The sequence below is a fragment of the Nipponia nippon genome, unplaced genomic scaffold (assembly GCF_047370975.1).
Source record: "Nipponia nippon isolate SJK-2023a ecotype South Korea unplaced genomic scaffold, ASM4737097v1 scaffold_5, whole genome shotgun sequence".
Lineage (NCBI taxonomy): Eukaryota > Metazoa > Chordata > Aves > Pelecaniformes > Threskiornithidae > Nipponia > Nipponia nippon.
Genome location: NW_028262369.1, coordinates 2923217 through 2948817, shown reverse-complemented (window position 1 = coordinate 2948817; position 25601 = coordinate 2923217). Strand labels below are relative to the sequence as shown.

At 49.2% G+C, this 25601-nt stretch overlaps 1 protein-coding gene across 7 annotated transcripts; it reads left to right on the top strand.

The window, feature by feature from the left end:
* Positions 1 to 373: 373 nt before the first annotated feature.
* NAA60 (N-alpha-acetyltransferase 60, NatF catalytic subunit) lies at positions 374 to 25181 on the top strand. Of its 7 annotated transcripts, XM_087733534.1 has the most exons (8): positions 10944 to 10958; positions 12094 to 13912; positions 14290 to 14405; positions 15928 to 16057; positions 17886 to 17982; positions 20229 to 20479; positions 21330 to 21502; positions 21977 to 25181. In XM_087733534.1, the coding sequence occupies exons 3-7, from the start codon at positions 14296 to 14298 to the stop codon at positions 21471 to 21473; spliced, it is 732 nt and encodes a 243-aa protein (XP_087589660.1). In that variant the 5' UTR covers positions 10944 to 10958; positions 12094 to 13912; positions 14290 to 14295; the 3' UTR covers positions 21474 to 21502; positions 21977 to 25181. The 7 variants fall into 7 exon arrangements, with proteins under 7 accessions (XP_087589656.1, XP_087589658.1, XP_087589654.1 ...); XM_087733531.1 differs by lacking the exons at positions 10944 to 10958; positions 21330 to 21502; positions 21977 to 25181 and adding an exon at positions 966 to 1113 and having other exon boundaries at positions 20229 to 21296; XM_087733530.1 differs by lacking the exons at positions 10944 to 10958; positions 12094 to 13912; positions 21330 to 21502; positions 21977 to 25181 and adding an exon at positions 374 to 510 and having other exon boundaries at positions 20229 to 21296.
* The last annotated feature ends 420 nt before the right edge of the window (positions 25182 to 25601 follow it).

The window sequence follows — 25601 nt, the reverse complement described above, 5'->3', positions numbered from 1 at the left end:
GAAACCCCTTCGTGGCCGCAGGGACCCATCATCCTCCAGGCTTGGGAAATGCCCTGTTTTACACACCTCAATCAGGGATTCGTGAAACTTTGGGGTGAGAGCTGCTGCGTTTAATTAACGCTAGCTGGAAAACTGGGCAGAGGCTGGCTGCGGCGTGCTGGCCGGCTCCGAGCAAGGCGCAGGTGGGTGCGGAAGCATCGCAGGAAGGGCGACAGAACTTGCTGCTCTTAGCGCTACAGCTAAAAACACCATCGAGCCCCTTTAGTCGAGCTTTGTCGTCGTGCAGTGGTGCTCTGAGCCCCCTCTGCTGAGGGAAAAAACAAGAAAGAGGGGTCCTTTCTGTACGTTGGTGGCTTTGTTACAAAGACCTCGTCGGAGATGTGGTGGCTGGGGTTACCTGATTGCACGCTGGCTGCAAAAATGGGACAGATTAGATGGAAGCTGTGAAAATCTGATTTGAATGAGACAGCTGAGAAGAAAACTGTGTTTGCCCTTCTCTGGAAAGGGAAGGTAAATAACAATATTATAATAGTATGCCTTAACTTTTGGTGACGCAGTTGGCCTAGATGATTGTTGTAGGTCCCTTCCAACTGAAATATCCTATCCCATCTCGTCTCACTTTGTAGACCTTCAACCTTAAAAAAAAAAAAAAAAAACCCAAACTTTAAAAATTGTAATTTCAGGATTCGAGTCGTTATTGGCATCAAGCCCCGTGAGGGGTTGCCCCGGCGCCCCTTGCAGCGTAGAACCGGGGGGAGACTGCGGGAGAGGCGTGTGACCAACCCCCGTCCTGTTTCCCAAGCGTTTGTGCTCCAGGATGCCTCGTAAATTTTAAATTTCCCCTTTAATTAGCGGCTTTGATTTCGCGCCGCGCTCCCCCGCTGCTCCCACGTGGCCGTAGGGAGCGGGGCTTCACCTCTGCGCCTGCGCGGTCTCCGCGGATCACGTGACGGAAAGGCAGCCTATAGGGAGGCGCCTTGCTGCGAGGTGCCCGAAGAAAGGAAGTGCCCGCCGGTAGCCGTCCGCGGCCGCCGGTTCCTCGCCCGCCTCCGCTGCTCGGTATGCGCTGAGTTGCCCCCGCCCGCCCCGCGGCGCGTCCGCCGCCCCTCCGAGGTGAGCGGGGAAGCGCGGTGGGGGCCGCCGCCGCGGAGCACGGGGGGACGGGGGTTGCCTTGGCGACACCGGGTCCGTCCCCCGCCCCCCCCCCCCCCCCCCCCCCGCTCTGCTCCTAGGCCGCGCCGGTGCCCGTCCCGATCCGTGAGCATCTGACTGGGTTTTATGGGGCGACCGTGCTCATTTACGCTCTGAAACGACGCGATTACGTTGGGGAATCCGTGTCGTTTTGGGTTATTACAAAAATAATCCCAACTCCGGCTGGAGTTTGGCACCGCCCTGTGCTTGGGTACTGTGGTGGTGCCGCCAACGGAGGAGACATGGTTCGGTAAAGACGCGGCAGCTACGCTTACAGCTATTCCTTCTCTTGTTCTGACTTGTGTTCAGGGGCTCAGCCAGCGTTAACTACTGCGTCTCCGTTTCCTCTTCCTCTATAGCAAAATTTCCCTTGGGAGGGCCGGGAATATGTCATGCGTCGCTAAATCCAGCTTTTTCCCTTGCACAGGAGCTCTCCCAGCTGCTCTGTGTCTCCTGACAGCCTGGGTCGCGGCTCACAAACCGTCCTGGCTGGCTCAAACCTCAGACACGCTGCGGCAGCTTAGCTTTTCTGTGCCTTGCCCTACAGAAGTGTTGTGTCTGAACCAGCCTGCAGAGCTTTAGAGGAGAGAAAGCAGTTGCTCGACTTCGTACCTAAGCAGGACGACAGCTGAATGTTTTTGCAGGGTGTATCTTGAGGTTTTTTTATTGCAGCTGATTAAACTGAGCTTTAAACGACTTCACAGCACAGTGCTTCCTGCCAGGCGCGGTGGCAGTCAGATTTTCCATTAGTGTTCCAGCTGCCCTGCCCAGTTCCTCGGGCGATGGGTTATACCTACGCTATCTATATGGTGAAAATAGCATCTCCCTTTTGGAGACTGCCGAAGCTGCGTGCTGAAAGTCCTGCTGCTTTCTGTGTCCTGTTAGAGCGACCAGGGCCGGTGTCCTCGCCACCGGGATTGCTGTGTCCAGCCGTGGACTAAATCATATGTCTTAGACATTTCCTCTTGAGCCTAGGCATCAAATCTCCTGTAGGAAGCTGTTTAAATGTTTAATTATGTTTACTCTGTTGAGTTTGAACTTCGTTAGCCTGCTCTGTGTCTGTTGTAGTTTATCCTGTCTTTGTTATGCTACAGCACCTCCGGCTGTCCGCGAGCCCCTGCTGGGTGACCCTGGTGAGCTCCTTGGCACCTTGGCCGTTCGTTGCAGCGATTCTCTCCGCTCTTGAGAACAGCGTGAACGTGGCTGAGTGTCTGACCCTTTGTTGACAGATATATAGAGGCATTAAATATCTGTAACATAAGGAGGAGGACGTTTGCTCAGACCAAAGGCTTTCTAGATGTGTGTTTTTCCCTGTCTGTTTGTTCTGATAATTCCCAGTGTCCTGTTTTGACTGCTGCTGAGCAGCAAGCTAGTGTTCTCAGGGAACTTGCTGGGAGAGCATGCATTTTTTTTTTCCCCTCCCTTGCAGTGGTTAACACAAATTGGAAATGTTTGCCTTTCTCCAACCTGCATTCCTCTTTTATCTAGCAACTTTTATCTACCAAACAGACTGTATTTGCCATTTTATTAGTCTTTTGTTATCGTGAGAGCTTTCTACAACTGTGAACAGCTTTGGATTTTGCTGTCCTGGAAGTCTGTGCTCTATCCCAAAGGATCATCAGTTTTTGTTGCATATCTATTCCTCTCTTCTCCCATCTAGTTTTTATGAATCTGCTGAATGGATTGTAGCTGGAATCTCTTTTCATTATGGATTCATCCTAGATTTGCTTCCTTTCTTTTAATCTGCCATAGACTCTCCTTAGTCCAGCTTCGTTTCCTCAAAAGCCTTTACGAGGGACGCTTCTAGTAGCTTTTGGGGAGTGCTAGTGCATGGTATTTTTTTTTTTTAAATAAATCAATTGACTGTATGAATAAACTCTAGCACATTTCTCAGAAGTGAGGTTCTTTTAAAAAATGTTGGTATCTCTCTCCCAGCATGTTATAATTAAAGTGTGAACTCTTCATTTACAAGATGATGTTGGAGCAGCCTCGCCCCCGTCAGAAGCAGTGATACTGGGTGCTGCCTGGTACCAGGCTTTCAAAGTAGACGGTTTTAATCTTGCAGGTTAAAAAAATAGTTCTGTTGTGTCTTGTAAACTGGTGCTTTAATTAGTCTTTATATGGCTGGTAGCAAATAAATGAACATACAGTAGTGTGTAAGCGATGTTCTAATACATTGTTTTCGAAGTAGCTGCTGCTGTTGTTTCTCTCAGCTGGTTGGTTGATGTGTTTAAAGCAAGTTGACTTAACGTGTCTGAGTAATTGGTAAGAGGCCATCCTGTGAATGCCCTCTTAAAATCCGTGGCATTCTTAATTTTGGGGTTTTTTTACCTAAACCAGAGCTGTATCATCATGTCTTTTGGTATCTGGGCTGGCCTCAGATGTCATGAAACATTGTGGGAACTGCCAGTGGAATTCAGAAAAATGGTCTTTTGTAATTGGGAGCTCAAAGAGCCTTTGACATAGTATGTGTATTTATTTTTGTTAATGAAGTCTGGTACTTCTTTCATGTCTGTTGTTCTTTCTATCCCAGTAAGGATGATCTTTATTTGCATGTGAGGGTGGGTTTTTTTGGGGGGATGTTACGAATATAGGTATTGGGCCGGTACAGTCTGATAAGCCGGTCAGTGAGTCGGTGCTGGTATCTTAGCCCATCATCTGATGTGAACTGCTCCTGCCACCAAGAAGCCATCCTCTCTCTTCCTGGCTATTTTCCACCTCTCTGTCCCCCCACCCCAGCCACTCCCTGCATAATTTATGGAGTGAGCAGGAGCAGGTGAAACTGTGGTTGCAAAGGCTGACTCTTGATGACAGCGCTGTTGTAAATGCCTGAGGAATTACAGCTACCAACCTGGGGACTTCCCCATGAGTGGCTTGCAGAGCTGATTCAGAAGTCCTCATGGCTCTGCCTTCCTGCTCATCACAGGCTGCTGGGCTGGAGGCAGCCTTTGGTAACCGACAGGAATTCCCTGCCCTTCAGTGACTTGGTGCCAGCGGCTGCTGTTAGTGCTTTGTTCCCCTGATGTTAAGACGCTTTTAATGAAACAATTGGGCTAAGCTGTTCAGTGTAGCAGCAAAGTTCTGTCTTTGCTGAGCACCTCTTCTACAAACTTGAAAGTTAAACGCTATCTAAAATCGTTATTAGAGTGGTATCACTCCTGTCTTCCTGTTTTTTTTAACCAGTCGTAGCGTCTCTGATGGCTTCAGTGCAGGGTGTTGCAAAAAGAGAGCTTCATGTCTCACGCTACGTCCCCCCACCCACACTTTCTTCCTTGCAGAAAGGTAGGAACGGGAGCTGCTCAGTTTTCCAACATTGGTTTTTAATTTCTCCTTGTCAAGTTATTACTGTGGATATAAGAGCAGACATCTGTGCCAGAATCCATTTTAAATGTTACTAGCTTGAAGCAGTAGCAGTGGGTTTTTTGAGTCGAACCTGAGTGTCTCATGCTGGAAAACACCACTGAGAAAGAAAGGAAAAGGAGCCATGTTGGCTCAAATCTTAAATTCGGGATTGTGGAGGGAAGTGAGTTTGGAGCGCTTGTCTGCCAGCTATGGAGTGTTCTTTTGAAGCTGCTTTTTTTTTTTTTTTTAAGCACCTTATTTGCAATAGCCTCTAAAAAGTTACTTGTTAGTGTCTTCCTTTAATGACGTAGGTGGAGGGACTGGGTTTTATCGACAGCCGTGTGTTGCTGCTCAGTAATGAGGACAGTGCCTAGGAAATGGAGGCAGGCTCGAATTCCCCTCTCCCAGTGTTCGTACTACACTAGGCTGAATTTCTGGTTGGTTTTTTTTCTTTTAGTCACTACATACGTTTTCTGCGTAGCTGTTTATTCTAATTCGGAAATGGCAGCGGGCCTGCATGTATGATGAGTTGTTTAGGGCCTTTTTTGTTTCTGGAGGAACAGCTGCCTATTGGAAACTTGCCGTGTTTGGCATTTGCAAGGTATTAGATCTCTCCTCTAGTGAGCTTCTTGTTGTAAATGTGCCTCTATTGTGACCCCACAGTGCTACTGTCACAAAGCAGATTTTCTCTTCCGCCTCTTAAGAAGAAAAGATTTAACAGCAAAACCCTCTTAGAGATTCTTGTTCGCCATTCCCTGGAGGAATTGCTGTATCTGGGGCAGCAGGAAGCCATGCCTTTTGCAGTATGCTTTAGAGACACTTTATTCGGGTACCAGCTCCTGTGAAATCTACGGCTTCGTAGGGTAAAAGAACAGCCCAGAAAGCGACTCGCTTGCAAAATGCTAACATTTCTGCTGCTGGAAGACTGACAAGTCAAACTTCAAGTGTGCAGAGGATCAGGGATACAAGTATAAAAGGATTTCACTAACAGTAAGTGTTTTCATTTCAAATAAATAACTGCTGCTTGCTGCGCAGGTAGAACTACATTTTGCCCTCTCATTTCTTAATATGCTTTTGGGGTCTGTTTCAAATCCTGATCCTTCATGGCAGGAGGCCAAATTGCTAGTTACTGTGATTCTATGTTTTCGGCTTTCAGTCCTGTGGTGTGCACACCTCAATCTAGGCGTAATAGAAAACGAAGTGCAGAGCTGGGGACAAGGTGCAAGTGCATTTCTTAGAATGATGGTTTCCAGAATTTCAGAGCTGAGGAAAAATTGGCTGAGCAGTGTGGGACGAGCCTTTGGGAGGAGGGCTGAATGCCAGGATGGGTTTTCCCAGGTTGTGTGCGACAGTGCTGCCTTCCTGGCTGTCCGAGTCCCATGTGCTCTGGCCAGGCTCTTGTCGATACTCCACACGGGGAGGGTTTAATATCAAATCTACTTGTTTGGTATATTTGATGTTACCTGGGATTTTGATTTAGCAGGGTGATACAGCACCGTGCTGAAATCGCAGCACAAGCATAATACAGCAACGGCAGTGTACAGCTGAATCCAAATACAAACGTGGTGCCTGTTACTGGTCTCTATGTGCTCACCATCACAGTGCTCGGCACCAGGATGGGATACGCAGATTGAAGCCAGCTCAGGCCCTTTGCTTTCTTCAAAGTTTACTTTATGAATTGTCCAGTTCTCATACTTTGGGCTCAGCCGTGTATTTGCTCCCCCCATGCTGGTCTGGCTAGCTCAGGAAGATGTTGTTCTTTGCTAATTGTTTCAGGGCACCTGACGTTTCACTGGTGCAGCTGTCTTATCTGAACCCAAGGTTACCCTCCAGTCTCCCTGGTGTTGAGATAAATTCAGCTTTCTTTACAATACATTCTTCCCCAAGCTCACTGTTTTTTGCCCTCCTCCACTGCGGGGGTGTGCTGGTCGGGCATGCTGCCCTGGACAGATTTACTGGAGAAGAAAGTCCAAGCACTGACAAACTCCTTTCTCCAGAGTGATGTCCCTGAGAGAAGCTCATTAGTGCTTGGGGTGTGCTCTGGCGGCAAACGGGATCCACATAGCAGGGCTGGACTAACGGCGTATCTTCAAGATGCAGCAGCCTCGGAGATTGTGCAGGGGGAGCTGGTTGAGGAGGGCAGTTTTGTGCACAGAAGGAAGCTGCTACTGAAGGAGTTTAAATAACGAGGAGGTCAAAGTCTTGAGCTTGTGCATGTCCCTGAGTGACCAGGGGTCCACGAGGGGCTCCTAGGCTCAGTGCTTGTGGTTCTGGTAGAAATCACAGAAAAACGTAACGCCTGGATCAAAAGGCATTATGGACTATTTTGAAATGATGTAATCTAGTGTCAGAGCCTGTTTCCAGCCATATCATTACATTATTTTCAGACCAAGGCACAAAATCAGTCATTTTGTCCTAGATTTCCCATTAAGTGTCTCGTTCGCTCCAAACACCTGCTTCTGCTAATGTAGGGAATTAAGTGATGGCAGTGTTGGGCAGCACTCCTATCGGATGTGATGAATGGTACAGGAATGGAGGCGAAACGATCACCATTCTGCTCGTGACTGTGAACTCCAAGCTCCATCGGTTTGCATAACATACCAGAAAAGAGGAGAACCACATCTTCTGGGGTTTATTTATTGCTCATCCTAAATGAAGCTACATGGGATTCCTAGAAGGAGCAGGAGCATTAAATGGAATAGAGTGTAACAAGTAGCATATAGAGGTATGCCTGTATTGCACGTGTAGCAGAGGTGGTTGTACTGGTGTAGGCAGCACGTTTAACACCCCGGCTTTCCAGTTGCTCCTCTGGGTGCAAAGGAACTAGTCTGAGCCCAGGCAGGGTGAAGAGATTTGCTCCTCACTGGTGTTACGTGGGACTGTGGGGCTGAGCAACCTGATCTAAGTTGGGTTAAATCAGATGACCTCCGAAGGGTCCTTCCAACCTATTTTTTTCTATTTTATGACCAGACTTGAAGTAGTACCTAGGTGGTATCAAGCCAACTATTTAAATATCTTTAAAAATGTGGCTCCTATTGCTTTGCTAATGTTGCCCTAAGTCCTAGAAGCGCCTCTCTGAGAGTCTTAGTAATGAATTCATGATGTTTTCAAATCCAGTCGCAATTTTATTGTATTAAATAAAAGGAGCTTGGTAAGAGGGGTGTCTGTGTGGAACATTCCCTGCGAGACCAGTAACCTAAAAACGCAGTAAGCTTAAAATGAAATGCAGAAGGGAAATCTTTACTGCTTTGTTGGAATTAGACCTTTGGCTGGTTCAGATTGAATGGTTTAATGTAAATCAAATCCCCGGTGCCAGATGGCGCAAGGTAGAGAGACTTAGAGCTGTGAAAACTCCCGCTGGTGCTCTTGAAGTGATGCTCCCCAGACAATAGCAGAGTTCATGTCTGTTTTGAGTACTGTGCTGCTCAGTCACAGCTAATGTGCCCCCGTCTTGCATTTTGAGTAGCTCTTAAAATTCTGTCTAGGCTTTGTTTGATCCCATTTATTTACAAGTGAGAGAAGATGCCAGGTGTCATTAAAAATTTTTTTCCTGGAAATCTTGTCTTGCTGGGACTTGAGGACTGTCCACACAGAAGTCTCAAACAAGGATTTGGTGGCGCCACTGGAGCAGCACCTCTAGCGAGGGTCCCAGGCGTAAGGAAATCCAGCTCTGGCCTGCTGGGCATGCATGCAAATCTTCCAGGGAGTATCTGCTCGTCTGTGTTTATGCCGAGCAGATGGTCTGCTCATGGAAAGTAAAATACAGCTACTGTGCATATGTCCATTGCTGAAACATGCAGCCGTAGGCAGAGGGATGTGACCTGACAACCAGAGGAAGGGCCAGCTCGCATGCTGCTTTTGCAGAACGGACTTGTTTAGCATCGCTGCAGCTCCTCAGCCCTGGCCCCTGCTCGGTATGTACTTGGTTGTTTCGGGAGGAACTTAATCTTTTCCTTCTGTGGAACGACAGCAGATAATCCTTCTTAATAATCTAGCAGGAGTGTGCTTGAAGAAAGTGCTTTGAATTCCAGAAGGTGAAAATCTTCAGCCCAAGTAAATAAGGGTCAGCACCATTTAATGGCGGAGGTGCCTGCGATACCGGGGTCTTGGCCATGTGTCTTTCGGGACGGTACCTCCTGAATCGTAAGATTGTTTTATAAAAAATCACTAGCCTGCCAGTCCTTGTTTTTCTTTGTTCTTTCCTGCATGTTTGCTTCTTTCCGTTCAGGATGAATTGATTTCAATTAGCATTTAAATTGAAAAATAAAAGATTTTGATGGACTTCAGTCTAGCTTTGTTTCTGCATATGAAGAAGATTCCTTCACGTTGGTTTTTATGTGAACACTAAATTTGAAGCCAGTACACCCCTTATTGGAAGTTATATATGATTCTAGTTAGTATTCATTTAGCTTTAGTCTTAAGATTACCTTGCTTTTATTCTGCCAGGAAATTTGGTGATATTTGTTGCTAGATGATAAAATTTTTATTTGGGATTTTCACGAACCTCTCTGAATAGAAGTTGAAGTCCAAATAAAAATTCATAAAAATGGCATCTTATGATTGTTCACTGCTTAAATCCAACTCCTTTTCGCAGGATGCACGAGGCAGAAACATTGTTAAAACATGTCTAATAGTGCTAAACACGGGAAATCTGAACTTGTTGAATCACTTAGCCAGGCTTTTGTAGGTATGGAAGTGCTCAAGGGATTTTCAAACACATTTAAGCATTTTCCTGCCAAATTCTAGTAGGCATCAGGCTTTATCTTGCATGCGAACACCCTGTTGGATTAACAGTGCTGATCCTGTGTGGCTACCTCAGTTTCTCTAGAAATGTGGTATTAGGTAGGGGGTTTTTTTTGTTGTTGTTTTAAATACAAGAGCTCTAAGAGGGAAAGAAAATTTCCTGCTTTTGAGAAAAGCCTAAGTTGAGGCTTCTTAGCTGTGAAGCATCTAGTTCAAGTGAAGAAACTGTTCCTGCACCTGGTAGCTAACCTAAAATCAAAACAGGACCTACTCTTGCACGGTAGGACCTGGAAGTACTGGTGGTAGAAATATGTCAGTACACGTATTCGGCTCGTTGTGCGGGGTGAACGCTGATAATTCACGGAGTCCCAGCCATCGCTTGGGCTGATGCTGGAAGCTAAAGGCTCCTCTGCCTTTTAGACAGAATTGTGAAACACTGTTCTTTAGCTCATTAAAGCTAGAGCTTCTTGATGCCAAAGATTATGACTTTATTTTTAAATAGTAAGTTAAAGCCTTACAATGTGCTTAAATTTAAAATTATATGTTAAGTTGGCTTGTTTAGTAATGTACTTAGTATTTCTTTTCATCCAACTTCCATTACTGCTAAATATTTGTAATGAGTATTTGACAGGTTCCTCTGCAGCTACCCAATACACATAAGGCCAAAACATTTTGCTAGATTTGTTTTGATAGAGCAAGGCAGAAGACAAGTAGAAATGCTCAAAACATGTATACTTTCCTGTAGTTTTTTTGAAATTAATTTGTTGTGTGTTAATATCTGCAGTTCTTAGGTAGGAAAGGGAATTAAATGCTCAGTTTCTAGTTCTACTCACTGCTAACTTTGGTATTTTGGAAAGGGGTGTCCTCAGAGCCTTTTCAAATGTTTAACTGCACGATCCCTTCATAAACATTAAATGTTGGCTCGTTTTATAGTCATCGTAAGCGAGTGTTTCCCATGTTGACAAAAGGGTGAGGTCGCTGTGCGCTGCTGGGTGGAGGGGCAGTGGATGGTGTTAACCATGCCACTTCCCAGACCGCGGCCATCGCATGAACAAAGACTGGCTCCTGAGAAAAAGATATTAAGTAAGGTAACTTCACTTTGGGTTTTCAAAAATGCCTTGGGCCCCCTTCAGTTAACTGCACGTGGCTGGAGCCTACGTTTTTCTTCACAGCAACTGCCACTTGGTCTCAAAGGTCAGAAGTTGGTGGTGTCAGTTTGTCAGTGTGGCAGCGGTGAGTGGAGCTACGCTACCTCTAAACCCCTAAAAGCCCTTTTCGCTTCCTTTGAGTCCTAGGGTTGTATTTCACACTGACACTGGGGTTTTTTATTTCTTTATGCTTCCAAACATGTCTTTTGTCCTCTAAAACCAAGTGGACTCTAAAAGCAATACCCTCATCGCTGTGCTAGCTGAGGCTTTTGTTCAGGACTCTGGCTCTGCTAATTGCAGCATGCCAGAGGCTGTGCAGAGGGCCGGGACCCGGGTCTTGGGTGTTCGCCCAGATATCTGTGAAGAGCCAGAGGCTGTCACCTGGGTATGAAGAGAATTGACTTGCCTGGGATTTCTTCTCTCTTGGTCATTGCAGCCACTGACCGCAGCTCCTCCGGCAGCAGCAACACCTGGACAGGGAGGAAGGTGCACAGGTCTGCTCTCCTAAAACCTTGTGGGAGGACACAGTGCCAGGCAGGTGTCCTAAATTTCCTTTAAATGTGCAAGAGCATCAGAATGGGTCTCATAATGCAAAGCGGATGGAGAGAGTCCCTGCAAACACAACTGGTGCTGGGAAGCAGCTGTCTGCATTTGAGGGGAGGGGAATTATCCTGTTCAACAAAACAGTCGTGGATTACTTTTTTAAGGCTGGCTTCAGCTGCAGGACAATGCATAGTGCTTGCCTAGCTCTTTGAGAATATAGTGTTAAATAAACATGAACTAATCCTTGCAAGAATGCGTCCTGTGCTGGCTCTGCCTCTCCTGCAGCAGCTGCTGGCTAAGTCTGCTCCTAGGCCCCTGCCTTTTCTACTCATTAGCAAAAATATGGCTCTATTGTGGTCATTTCATTTATCTCTGATTTATTAATGCTGAGAGTATTGACTGAGAAGAGGTATTGCCTTACAGGAGCATCAAAGCTTCTCAAGAAAAATAAAATGTATGAGAGAGAGTACTGCTGTTGCAAACCTGAGTGCCCTGTAATGCCCACTAATGAAGCGATGCATTGGGGTTTGGAGCTTTGCCATGGCCAAAGCAGCTCTGGCTGTATGTGCCTGCTCGCTCCTCTCTCCTCTTTTTCCCCCCCCCCGAAGCCTGTCTTATGCTACCTAAGCTTTTGCCAAGCAGTTCTGGCCTACAAAAAATTGCTTTTTCCTCTCTTCATGATCTTGTGGTGGGTCACCGGTCTGAAATGGCTCAGCAAAGGGTCCGGCAAGGGTGGGAGGATGGGACTAGGGTCCCCACCGCTGTGCATCAACCAGCAGCGGTGTGGATCAGATCAGCCGCAGCAAGCGAACGTGCCCTTCCTTCAGGGCCCCGCGGGGTCAAAGCTGAGGCACCTTAAAAGGTCACCAGGGGCTGGTGGCAGAGAGTGTGCTTGCTGCCGCGACAGGGTGCAGATTCAAAGTCTAGCCTCAGAGGGCTTGAGCCAATTCTAGGAGTGTAAAATTAGTTTTAAAAGCAGAAAGGAGTACTGGTTTTGTGGGTATTCTAGGTGCTTAAGTTGTTTTGAAACTAGCATCTGGGCTGATTGTGAAAGCTGTAGGCTGCTTGGTAAACAGGCAACCACAGTCCTAGTACAGCCTGTGAAATTGCTGTGATTCTTTTTAAGGACTTCTTTGGAGAAGAACAAGCGATCCATATAAATATACCAATCCCCAGATGCCCTTCTCGGGGAAATATGTAGAACCAGTCACTGGGAGGAAAGCTGTGCCTGGGAATGATCCTTTGCTTGAAGAAACCCACCCCATTTCATCTGTCTCAAGAGCTGTACGAGAACTGCCTTGGACCTCGGCTCTATTAAAGCATTTTGCCATTCTTTCTGCCTGTATCGGAGAAGGGCTGGCAGAGATTTCTCTGGATAATAGTGGACCTTAATTGTATCCTTTCTCCTGTTGATATATTGGCTGTTTGACGTGTTCCAGGTTGCACACAAACCAGTGGTAGAGTTCCTCCTTCCCCCCTAGGAGGTCCGGGCTGATGCAGCGTAGGGGTTTTATGCTGCTGTCCGGGAGGACGGAGGGGTGGGAGCTCACGCTGCTCTAGCAGGTGCAAAGGAGTCACGCAACGTGTTTTGCAGGGAGAGTGCCAAAGTCAAGGGTGAATGTCATTCTCATTAGCAGTGCTAATTACCTCTCTTTCAGCACCGATGTTGAGTTCCAAGGACCCCAGCACCTGGGGACTCTGCTCTCTGACTATCATCACGTTGTGCTAACTGGGAGTTGCTCTCTACCAGTTCATCCAGGGGAATGGCAGAAGAAAGCTAGCTTATATACCTTAAAAGAGAAATTTGAGGGTGGAATGTGGATTTTATGGCTTAGCCTGATTTTTTCCTTAGGGGTACAGTGGATGGAGGTGTTTCCAAATTCTTAGGAGAGCAATCGGCACACAGTTGTGTGCTGTCAAACACATCAAACTGGGATCATTGCTGTGCCTACTCCTTTTGTGCATCTTTGCCAGTTACAGAGTGTATTACGGAGGTGATGCGATTTTTGCATTGAAACTGCTCGAATGGCATATCTAGGTCAGTGGGGAGTGTGTTTAAATCCGTTCCTTCTCGAGCCTCTGAGCTTCAAAGCGAGAGCAGTGGAGAGCTGCGCATCCCTTTCAACAGGAGGGTGTACGCAAGTGCTGCTGCGTGCAGCTTTTTCCTTATAACTCGGCATTTAAAACCAAGATTTGAGACTCTTAAATTTGGGAAAAGAAAGTAAAAACGAAACCATGACTTTTTAAATTAAGGGTGGTGTGTGTTTGGTTTTGTTTGTTTTTTTTTTTTTTCATTAGCATCCTGGTCTGGTTCTTTGACCTGGGACTAGGAAGGCTGGAGTGAGAGAGACAAAGCTGCGGATGGAGAACCGCAACGGACTCCTGCAGCTGCCCTGGCTCTGCCTGCCTCGTTTGCTCTGTGTGCGCAGTGTCTCGCGTCAGGCTTTGTCCTGCCTAAAGCCTCCTCTCGAGATCTGTTCTTCATTTGCGCGTCTGCGCTACAAATGCTTGTACAACCACTTTAGTTATTGCTTGCTTCTTTCTTTCTGGTACCTTGTTAAAAAAGGCTGAAAACATTGGAGTAAGCGTCCTGTACGCGATTAGCAGGATTGTGGTAGTGCTGTGGTGAATGAAAAGGGTATTTCGGGATTTCTGTATTTGAATGCTCTCTGCTGGGCTGGAAAGCCAGCCCTCGTGGAGTTGTAGCACGTAGGAATGATGGGAAATGAAACTAGATCTCATTTCACTAGCATAAGTTAAACAAAATTAACATTTTATAGAATTTGAATCCTCTGCATACGTACTAACTGGAGATGGTGGGATTGTGTAAGAGGACTTTATAAATGTTCTTCTAGCAGTGCTTCCTTTTTAAGCTGTTTGTTCAGTTTTGTTTTAACAAAACGTTGGTCCTGCATAGACATTTGAAGAGCTCCATGCATCATAAGGTACAGTTGGCACAATGTTGGCTTATTTAACGCAGCATCTTGAGCTCTTTTTGGAAGTGGCTGGTGCCACGTGCTCCTTCACCCGCAGCGTGGCTGGGCTGTGCTCGCGGGGAGCGGGGTCTGTACAGGGGCAGGGCCGGTGGCGTGGGTCAGGCTGAGAACCGAGCTGTGCTTATCCTGCGGGCAACGGGGCTTCGAGTTGCTTCTTGGGTTAATGTTGACGTGTTTTGCTTCATCTCTCTTGAAAACTCGTTCCGCTAGGAAAAACAACTTTATCGATACTGAGAACCTCCTGCTGCCTTTGTGCAGATGCCTGATTGAAGCTGAGAGTCAGAATCTGTGCTTCATCCTTCTTAACGTGCTTTCTTTTCTTGCAGGCGTGAATGACAGAGGAGGTGCCCCCGACTGCACTTACGGACGTAAACCTGCGTCTTCTCTGCCACGATGACATAGACACAGTGAAACAGCTCTGTGGCGACTGGTTCCCGATAGAGTACGTTACCGGTTTGGGGTGTGAGATGGCAGGAATCTAGAAACAAATGGTGTGAACCTGTGCTGGTCCAGTTCAGAGCTGACACCAAAGGCTCCGTGGCCATCTGGACTGCTGTTGCTAAGACAGCAGCAGGTTCTGAATCTTTTATGCACTGTGGTGGTGTTCCTGTTAATGGCCCTTTGCCGCCTGTCCTGCAGGGTCCTAAAGTCATCGGAAAGTTCCTGTATGCAGACTTTGGCGGGAAAATGGGCTTTGTAATTGTGGGGGTGGATCAGCTTCTTGGGAAAGACTGTGTATGAGATGAGGAAAGGAGCACACCTCCAGGAAAAAGGATCAGCAAGTACAGCATCCCTGTACTTGCGAAAGAAAGTTGTGTTCTGGAGTGTGTGCCGAGAAAGCACCCTCAGGGCTGAACCAAACCGACACAGAGCAACTGTTCCTAAGGGACTGTCTTTCTGAATGTCCCGGGGGGAGACTGAACAGTACTTGCCTGTGTACTCAGGATCGCTGTTGCTCCCAAAGCTGTGGCAAAGATCGGCTTAAAGCTGATCTCAGTCTGTCCCAGGTCAGTTCCCCAGGGCCCTGTTTGGTAAATGCCCGTGTCTGCACAGGCACGGGAATAAGGAGCTTTTCTGGGAGACAGTGATAGCTTTCTGGCTTAAAGCATCCAGGGAAACTACAGCTGTCGACTTCAAGAATTTTTTTCTTTAGCTTTGTTGAGAAGGTTTATAGGGGATTTTAGCGGATTATATTAAGATTGCATAAAATGTAACAAACCAGCAAAAGCATTAATAATATTTTGAATTTGTAGTTTTCTTTTAAACACAAGGCATGCTGAACTCTCACTTTGAAATAAAGTAGTGTACGCTCGTTTCCCTTTAGTAGCTGCAGCAGGAGGAGGAGAGCTGGAGGCTGGTGATGTGATTTTTTTGGTACCAATATGCAGTATTTTTTCACATGTGTATCAGATTAATGAGATCCTTACGCTCTTAGATGAGGGCAGATGGATCTTGCATAACAGCTTGCTAAAGATGGAAGTGAAAGCTCTGGGCGATGAATGTAAAATGAAAATGTGGTTGTCTTAGCAAGGCAGGAGGCCATTACATGAGCAGCCTGTGTTGCTGCTTAGAAGCAATTGAAAGAAACCGTGCTACCAAATGGGGTACAGCAGCTGTTTGATGTTCATCAGTACCATACAACAGTTAAGACAGGAAAGGTGGATAACTTCCCAACCCAGATTTCATGGAATAAGCTAAATTAGTAGGATAGTAAGAGCTTTAGATTGACATACGGCTGAGCTACTTGGCTGTATGTCTTTGCAGAAGACAGCCCTTTCAGTAGTACAGCTTCCCTCCTTCAGTTTTGTGTAAAATACATTGGCCTGCAGTTCCAGTGACTGGCATTTAAAGATGTTGCTGCTCATTTCCAGTTGAGCAGCATCTTGGCACAATGTTTGCTGTGGCGCTGCCTGCTCCCATGGGCTTTGTGTCCCCAAACATTCCTGTTTTTTCTTCCTTCCCAGGTACCCTGACTCATGGTACCGAGATATCACTTCCAACAAGAAGTTCTTTTCCCTTGCAGCCACGTATAGAGGCTCCATCGTGGGAATGATAGTGGCAGAGATCAAGAGCAGAACAAAGGTGCATAAAGAGGTATGCTACTAAACTATGCTTCAGTATGAGATAGTCCACCTCTTGCTGTGGTTAACTGTGATGGGACCTGTTTGGGGTATATTTTCCACCCTCCATCCAGACACTTATAAGAGTGATCTTGAGTTAATTTAAGAAACTTCCAGCTAATGGAGCATGGGTGGTGGGATGTATCTGAACACGGGGGCTGCTGAGCAGCCTGGTACCGCGGAGTCTCTTCCCGCTGGGGCTAGGCAGCTGTGGCTCGATGGGAAGCTTGCTGCCTGATGTGCTGTGCGGAGAGATCAGATCATGCGAGCGTAATCCAAAAGTGACTGTGTAGCAGGCCATATAACTGTTGCCTGGCTGTTTTCAGTGTGCCTGGTCATCGCTGGTGACTGAGGTAAGCACAGCTGTGGGAGAACAGAGATCTTCCTTTCTTACGTGAGGGTTGAACTTCCTTAGCTGTGCTGGGTGAGTCACTCCTGGCTTCCTGCAGAAACTTTCATTTACATGGTCACTGTCTCGAACACAAAGCAGAGGTAACCGATCTGCAGAACCCTCAGGCTTCTGTGGCTTAGGGCCACAAAAATGATCACAGGGATGGAACACCTCTGCTATGAGGAAAGGCCGAAAGAGCTGGGGGGGTTCAGCCTGGAGAGGAGAAGGCTGCGGGGAGACCTCATTGCGGCCTTTCAGTACTTAAAGGGGGCCTACAAGAAAGATGGGGATAGTCTGTTTAGCAAGGCCTGCTGCAACAGGACAAGGGGTGATGGTTTGAAACTAAAAGAGGGGAGATTCAGACTGGATATGAGGAAGAATTTTTTATGATGAGGGTGGTGAGACAGTGGCAGGGGTTGCCCAGAGCGGTGGGAGATGCCCCATCCCTGGAAACCTTCAAGGCCCGGCTGGACGGGGCTCTGAGCACCCTGATGTGGTTGAAGCTGTCCCTGCCCGTGGCAGGGGGATGGACGGGGTGGCCTGGAAAGGGCCCTGCCAGCCCAAAGCATTCTATGATTCAGGGATAACAGAGCTTGGAAGCCAGGAGAGACAACACAGTACAGCAGAGAGGTGAAGACACTGATGGTCACTGAAGACAGTATGGGAGAAGACCACTGGGTTAGTGTGGGGAAAACAGCATAGGCAAGTGGATTACAAAAAGCAGGGGCAATGCAGATAGTGCATAACTTCTAAAAGGCCATCAGTGTTATGATTAAACAATAATCTTAACATTCGTAGGAACTGAGAGCATTGAGTGGCACGGGTCTCTTCACTCTAGCTATCTGGCTTCACCTCAAAGCTAGTCAAAGCCTGAAACTGCATCTTCAGCAACTCTAACAAAAGGCTCTTGTTCCAGCCAAGCTGAAAGCCAGGGGCTTATTCAGACACTGCTCCAGGCGACTGAGCCTGTAGAACATGCTCCTTGTCCTCTCCAGCAGTACAGAGATCTCCAGCTGACATGAAGCTCAGACGGAGCGTGCAGGCAATAAAGACTGTTGCTGGATTGACCTAGACACTGATGTGTAACTCCAGAATTGGCCCTCTGAATCCTTCCTGGTAAAGAACGCAAATGTATTCTGTCCCTAAGGCCACAAATAATGTATATAGTAAGGAGACATCGTGATTTGTGTTCTGCATCTGGAAACATGATATGCAAGTAGGAATAACCCCTAAGGGACATGATTGGTTTTTTTAACTCTCCACCTCCTTTCCAGAAGCTTCAGCTCAGACTGTTCAGCAAAGAGAAGCTTCCTGCTATAACCTTGTTTTCAGACCTTCCCATATGGGATTCTTGCCTTCTCCTGTGCCTCCCCAGGTCTCCTACTAAATAACTTGTTATATCTCTACTCAGGATGGAGACATCCTAGCTTCCAATTTTCCTGTGGACACTCAAGTGGCTTACATCCTAAGTCTTGGAGTGGTGAAGGAGTTCAGAAAACATGGAATAGGTAAGATGCTGCTAAGTGACAACTCTGTTGCTGTCGTTTGCCACGTGTGGCTAGTGGCCGTGACTGAAGCAGCTGCACCACTTCGCCACAATATCCTTTTGAGACAAGCTTCTCGGTGATTTGTACCAGCAGTTGGGAAGGTGATGGGAGGGTGACGTCCCCTTCTTGGTGTTAATGCAGGTGCACTGAGATGTTTTTACTGGTGTGGGCACAACACAATGTGCAAATGTTTCCAAAGGGCACGGGGCTTTTTCCGTCTTGTTCCCAGGGGACAGCTGAGCACACTGAAAACTTGCACTCCTGCTGTTGAGACTGACTGAAGTGCTAGGACTTCACCCTGGAGCAGGGTTTGAAGTGATTTTCTTTCATGGGTATCAGAAGCCTGGTCCCTGAGGCAGAAAATATAGCTGCTTTTAACCTTTCAACTTCAACAGATAGAACATTTAGAAAAAGACAAAGGGAACTGGAAAAAGAGTGTAACTTAGACCTGATTAAATCTGTCAGTGTAATAGTCAGCTCTGAATGCCTGCTGCAACACGCAGCATTTTTGCAGCCATTTGAAAATCCTGCAGTCGGAAGAGCTTATCTCCGTTTCGAGCAGGATGTGTTTTGTCATCAAATGAGCGCCCTTCTGGTGCAATTTCAAGCATGATCTATATCTTTGACCTGCAAAAGGAAATAGGCCAGGTTTGGCAGCATGACCCAGTGCTGCACATCTGGAGTCTCTTCAGTGGATACAGGTATAACTTCTCTTCCTTGCGTCCTCCCTTCTCCCCCAGTCATGTTTAGAAGGGTACAAACTGATAGGATACATAAAGAAATGACCAGTAGAGTCCTCCATGGGAGCACTGTATTTAAAACTTGCATTGAAATGCTACTGGAGATAAATTTTCTGTACAAAGAAGAAAATCCTTGCACAGAATAATGTTCAGAGAAGGTAGTAAAGGGGTCTTCTGTTCTGTAAAGTTGTGGCTGTTTTGAGTCCCCTTTCAGTTTCCAAATCCTATTTTTTTTTCAGCTCCATCTTGCTGGAATTTTCTTTCAGTATCAGTATTTCCTGTATCCATCACAACTAGACAGCATGTTGCCGTGCTCTCTCAAAACCTTTGGACTTGTTCCTAAAGCAGGTACAACCTAAAGAAGCTGCTGCCTGCTGCTGCTTTTTCTGAGACCTTTCTCTTGAGAGTTTTTCTACGTGTGTTTGAAGCTGAAGTCTTTCATGCAGGAGGCTTTTCACCCCAGGCATACTTTTAAGCACTAAAGCTCTGATTTTTCTCTGGCAGACATTAAAAGGCTTTGGTTTCCAGTTCTCTGCTATTGTTAAACCAGAGGGCAGTTGCATTTCTGTGAGATAGAAGAATGGAATAACTCATAACAAAATTAAACTGCTCTCCTGTTGATGTCTCTCAGTGTGTTTTTGTGTTTGGCTGATATAAATTCCTACTAAGTGTCAAGTGACCATGAATTGGTCTGGGGATTGTGAAACAGCAGCGTAAATCTCATCTGTGTGTTTGTATTAGCCAAGCTATTTCCTTAGCCTGTTGTTACCACACCTGATGGAAGAAGCTCCCGTGCAGGTTCTGCTGGGTCCTTCATGCCATGTTGAGGTGGTTTGGATGAACCTCCAGGTCTCGTGTCTTGGGGCTGGAGTATTCTCCGTGCCCTTCTCTGGTTTCTCCTGCTGACTAGTGGTTGTGGAAAATCCAGGTTGAGCGAGACTGTGCCTTGGCTCTCCTCCTAAGATGGGATCTTAAAATCCTACCAGTTTGTAGATTTTAATTTGAGTTCAGCAGATGCCATGCAATAACCTGCTTGTGAAGTCTTGTTTTGACTCTCTGCTGTTTGAAATGGCTTTAAAATGAATAAATGTGATGGAACTGATACCATTAAAAATGACTCACTGACCTTCCCCATAGCTGAGTGCTGCTTGGCTGGGGATGGGCATTACCGGCAGATTCCCATGTCTGGCTCATCTTTGTGGTTATTGAATCAGAAGTTTGTGTCTCTGTAAAATCTGTTTTGTGAAGCCATGCTCATAGCTGAGAAAAACATGTAGCGGCGTGGTCCTGTTAAATTCATCAAGAGGGGTCTGTGAGAACTGGGTGGGATCTGGGGTCTTCAAGCATGTGCAGCAATCGCTGCTTAGGCACTGGGTGCAGGACATCTCAGCTGGGACCTACGAGCTCTTGTGCTGTCCCTGAGAAGACAGCTGCACTGTGTGATTCCGCTGCTCTTGCCTCCAACAGGTTCGCTCTTGCTTGAAAGTTTAAAAGACCATATATCAACGACTGCCCAAGATCACTGCAAAGCCATCTACCTGCACGTCCTCACCACTAACAACACAGCAATAAACTTCTATGAAAACAGAGACTTTAAACAGCACCACTATCTTCCCTATTATTATTCCATCAGAGGGGTCCTCAAAGATGGCTTTACCTACGTCCTGTACATCAATGGCGGACACCCACCCTGGACAATCTTATATCCTTTACCTTCAGTCTGATGAGCGGCGGAACACATTAAGCAGACACCACACTATGTTTTAGGTTAAAAATGGCAATCTAGCGAAGTGTGACCTGGCTAGATCTGGGGACTGATGCCTGCTCAGATGCGAGTTTAATCTGAAGCTGGAAGGAAGGTGATGTTAGAGGGATTCGACAGTGACCTGCTTGTGCCCAAGCTCCCCTGACTCCTCTGGGAACAGTTCGGGGAGGCAGCGTAGGATGGTGCGTTGAATTCTAAGTTGGAGTGAGTTTGATGCCAGTGATAGCCGATGCTGGTGTTAAGCCAGAGTGCTAGGCATGCTCCAGCTTCTGTGGTGCAGGATTTGTCCAGCAGCATGGCAGAGAAGCCCTTGGTCTTGTTTCCTGTGGCCTGGGATCCCCTGTGACCCTGGTCTGGATCTCAGCAGGCTGCTCTCAAACTGACTTCTGACTTCGGGAGTTTATTTCAGGTTGTTGGATCGTGGAGAAGAAACCTGATCGTTCCCAGGTGTAGCTAGTCAGTCCAGACCTCTCCACGCAGGGGGATAGATTGCCGACCCCACAGGAACTTGCTGCGGAGTGCAAAGGGAACTAGCAGCTCCTTAGAGGAGGTATTTCCCACGCAGGTTGGAGCCAGTGTTCCCAAACTGCTGCCTTTTATGGTGCAAAGCAGACCTGCTTTTGATAGAAAGAAGCAGGCAAGGAATACAAGGAGCAGATCCATCTGTCTAACTGAGCAGAGCAGCTTTTGCTGTGTCATGGGGTCTCTTTAGGGAGTGCTAGTCCGCAGAGTATTTTAAGTTATTTCTTAAGTTACAGTGTAAATGTCGCTGTCCTTAACTGATGGCTACTGACTACCTACAGCACATTGGATCAACGCTAGCCAGCCTGAGCCCGTGCTCAATTCCCCAGAGGATATACCGACAAGCCCAGAGCCTTCTCTGCAGCCTCCTGCCCTGGTCTGGCATTTCTGCCAAGAGCGGCATTGAATATAGCCGGACGATGTGACTGGATCGGAAGATGTACAAAAAGCAAAGGTAGGTACCAGGGGGAAAGCTCCCCTCTCTGCCTGAGGCCGGCAGCGACCCGGTGGCGATGCCCCACGGCCGCTGTCTTGGGGCAGCTGAGAGCACGCTCGCTGCCGTGTGTCTGGGGCATCGTTGTGCTCCCATCTCTGGTGGTGGCCAAACTCCTGTTGGTTTCCTTTGAAGGGAATTTGAACTCTGAGCTTGTTTACTTGAGCCCAGAGCCTGAGAGCAGATTGAACCTGTCCCTGCTGCGTCTCTCCTTTTCCCAGCTCTGTTAGACCAGCTTGTAAGACCCAGAGTGACCGAGTCCTTGCTCCTTCCCCAGCTCGGTGTCCCAGTGCAGGAACTGACAACCCATTTGCTGCCAGTTGCATTGCAGGTCTCTGATAACAAGGTCCTCAGGGCAGTGGCTCCCCAGTATGCTGGAAGAGACCCCGAAGACCTGATTTCCCTAAGACAGCTGCCCTCTTTGTCTTCCCATAGGATTGTTCTTCCTTTCATCTCCTGAACCATCCGGCTCTGCACTGATTCGTGATGACTGCTCTTGGTCAGTGACCCAGCCCCGGGACAGGACTCCTTGTTCCACAGGTTGACCGACATTTGGCAGACTTCACACTTGACGGGCTGCAGCCCTGACTTTCCCCCATGGCCTGGAGCCTGCGAGTGCTGCCTGGGCAGGCCTGGCTGTCGTGCGAGGCATCTGGCTGTGCCGTAGCTGAGGGCCCTTTACGTCACCGGTCTGTGTGCATGTTGCACTGTCCCCACCACTTCCCTTGCCTCTGGTTTGCTCCTATTTGTATATGTGATGTAGAGGGGTTCAGTTGCTGCTTCCACATCGTGGCTACTGAAAGCAGCGTGAATGAGGTTAGCGAATCTGCACTGATCGACCATGTAAATGAGCCGTAAGCGCCCTGGCAGGCCACTGCTGGCAGAAGATACGGTTGTGCCCTTGTGGGCGGGGAAGGTGGAAGCTGGGTGAGGGGAAGTGGGGAGCGAGGATCGTGTCTGGGTCCTGCCAAGTCAGCTGCTGCCACTGGTGCTTCCTGCGTGTAACTACCAGGGAGGGTAACTGCCTCACCTGAGAAACTACCCAGCCCCGCCAGCCCTCTGGAGTAACTTAAAAAGAAGCATTTAATTCCGGATGCATTAAGTAGAAGGCAGGGAATGAAATTGCTATTTCATAGTGAAATATATATATTATACTGTATAGCTCTTTCTGCCTTTGTCCAAGTTGGAACGTAGCAGGGGAGGGGAGCTGGGGGTGTAGAGCCACTGCTGCGGCCAGAGCCCTGCAGAGTCCGGTCCAGAGCCCTTCTCCTCCCCTGCATGCACCCTCCCGTGGCAGCGGGGCTGGACTCTCGCAGGATCTTTAGGGATGAGCTCTGTGCACAGATCACAACAGCTTTTCCTTGCTGAAGAAAGGCTCCCCCAGCTGCTCGCTCGTGCGCTTCAGGCCCCAGTCTGGCATTACCACAGGGCTGTGCTGGTGGACAGTCTCCCTGCAGCTGTCCGGGAGACTCCTGGCCTGGCTGCGGGACCCCCGTGGCTGCGGCTCAGCTCACCAGCAGCTAACGTCCAGCCTGCATGGAGGCCCCAGCGTGCCCATGTGCTGCGGCCAGGCCAGGCGCCCTTCCTGCGCCTCGGAGCGAGATTGGGTGAGCATTTCGCTTTTAAAGTGGGAGTCTCTGCAGCTCACCCAGCCCGGGCACGTGTCAGAGGTGTGGGAATCCCTGCACCCTGCCGGGGTCCCACTGTGAATCCCCCTTCCCTGGCCGAAGCTCTTCCCCTGCTCGGCGCTGTGTTCCTCGTTCCCTTCTCATTTCGAAACTGGGACTTGAGCAAAGGAGGCCTAAGCCGCAGCTGGTTCATCGCCCGTAGGTGCAGGCAGGGCCAGCTCTGGCAGCAGCTGTGGGCAGGGCATGGGGGTGAGACACAATACAGGTCAAGCTTTGACTTAGGAGAGAAAGGAAGCACGTTAAGATCTTGCAACCCGGATGGCCGTACAAAGTCATTTCAGTGTCTGTAAGCCTCAGAGGTGGGAGTTAATTAATAAAAGGGTGCAGGAGGCAAGCTTGCTGTGCGTGGTACCGTGCTGCTTCCCGAGAAGGGTGGCTAGGACCAGCTCCCCACCCTGCCCACGGCTGCCACCGCGTGCCGCCGCTCCGCTCAGAGGTAGCTCTGGCACAGAAAGCCCTGCTGAGCGCAGCTTCCCCCACGGCCCTGCAGCCTGGCCTGCAGGAAGCGGCTCGATCCAGCCCCGGGGCCAGCACACAGCGTGTTTTGGAGCAGCAGCAGGCTCTTCTGCTGGGACGTGCTGGTCCCTCTGCTGGGGCTCAAAGAGGTCTTGCGCAATGGCCGTTTGACACAAGGAAAAAGAGATGTCCCCATGAGGCGAGTCAAGCTCGGAGCTGGTGGAGTCCATCCTTGGAGACCTTCAGGCCCCAAGAGGCCAGGGCTGACCACGGTGTTGGCCTTTCTCTGAGGCTGTTGGTGCAGAGCACTCCAGAGGCCCCTTCCAACCTATATGGCGCTGGTTCCCCTTGGGTTTCGAAGCGCAAGCAGTACTGTGCGGTCAGCTGGGCTGGGCGCAAAGTTGTGGCCGCTGCCCTGCGTGCAGCAGGCAGGCCAGGTAAGGCTCAAGGGACGCAGTTTTGTGGCAGATGACATGCGATGGGGCAGGGAGCTGCGGGCTGAGCTGGGGCTGGTGCTCGCGGCTTTGGCCAGGGTGCCTCTCTTGGGGTTTTAGGTGGGCCACGGGGTGGAAGAGGAGCTCTGCAACCCGCCGCTGGGGCACTGAGATAGCGTGGTGGGCTCGCAGCCCACTGCCACCGAAGTGCACCTTGCGGGGCTGCATGCTCCCACCGCGAGTGATGCGGCGGAGCCGCTTGCAGGAGAACAGGGCTGCTCTGTGCGGCCAACAGCTCGGCTGAGCCGCTCATGGCACCGCAGCCTGGGGGCACGTGGGGGCTCCCTGTGCGTCCCCTTCCCATGCCGTGGAGCCGGCTGGGTCCTTCGGCCGCACTCCAGCTGCCACCGCCTCACCAGGGTGCTGGCAGCCTGCAGCCCGGCTCAGCGGGCGCCCTGGCCGTGCTCCCCTGCTGAGCGGCTGTGCCTGCGGTGCTGCCCGTGGGGAGCGGGTGCTGCCCAGGCTTTGGCTGTCCCCGTTGTCCCTGCTGCTCCTCTCGCAGCCCGGCTGCCCTCACTGGCAGGGGAGGCGGCGGCAAGAACTGCTGCCATCCCTCCTAGCCACAGCGCTTTCCCAGGAGGGACCTGAAGCTCCCTTCCAGCCTCATTTGCGTTACCACTTTTTGGGTTTGTTTTTTTTCTTTTCCTTAGCCACTTTTTACTTAAACACGGCTATGGGTTTATATGAGTTTCTTCAGCAACGTGAGCCCCTGGTTCTCCTCAGCACTTGCTTCCTCGGGACCACTGTCTTTCTCTCCTGGTTGCCTGGGACTGATGTCCCCCCACTTTGTATCCTGCCCGTTGCACAACCCAACCCCACTGCTGCAGCACTTGAGCATGGCCCGCGGGGAGCTGTGGCCAGCCTGCGTGTCCTCCTGCCACCCCGTCCTCTGAGGTGTCGGCCACGGCCCCGCCTCACAGCCCGTTATTTATTGAAGAGCATTCTGCTGCCACCATCAGCCTCTCTCTAAACGTCTTCAATTAAACCAAACCTCTTTTCCGAGTCATTTGTCACTCTGCGCAGCAGCCTGCCTCTCATCGGCTGCTCGAGCACCTTCGCCCGACCTTGTGCTCTGCCGCGACGCGGGGCGACCGCCAGCCCTCTTCACCGGGGCTGGGGGGGCTCCAGCTGGGAGCTGCTGCCGCCCCAGGCCAGGGATCAGCTCGGAGCAGGCAGAGGGGGGACAGGGCAGGGCCAGGGGCTGGAGCAAGGGGAGCAGCTCCTCCAGCGCACAGCCTCCTGCATTGCAACGGGGCTGACGGATGGGTGGAAGGTTTTACTAAGGCTCAGCTGAAATGCCTCCCCCCACGGAGATCGGGGGCCTTGCACAGCTGCAGCTGCGCAGCCTCTGCAGCCGGGCCCCAGCAGCGGCTGCGTTAGGGACAGGACAAACACCCGCCACGCACAGCCAGTGCCCGGGAG

Excerpts from the sequence above, each read along its gene's own strand:
- NAA60 (XM_087733534.1), top strand. The coding sequence starts at position 14,296 with ATGACAGAGGAGGTGCCCCCGACTGCACTTACGGACGTAAACCTGCGT. Across the intron at positions 16,058-17,885 it reads GAACAAAGGTGCATAAAGAG|GATGGAGACATCCTAGCTTC; the intron begins GTATGCTACTAA and ends ATCTCTACTCAG. Across the intron at positions 20,480-21,329 it reads TCTTATATCCTTTACCTTCA|CACATTGGATCAACGCTAGC; the intron begins GTCTGATGAGCG and ends GACTACCTACAG.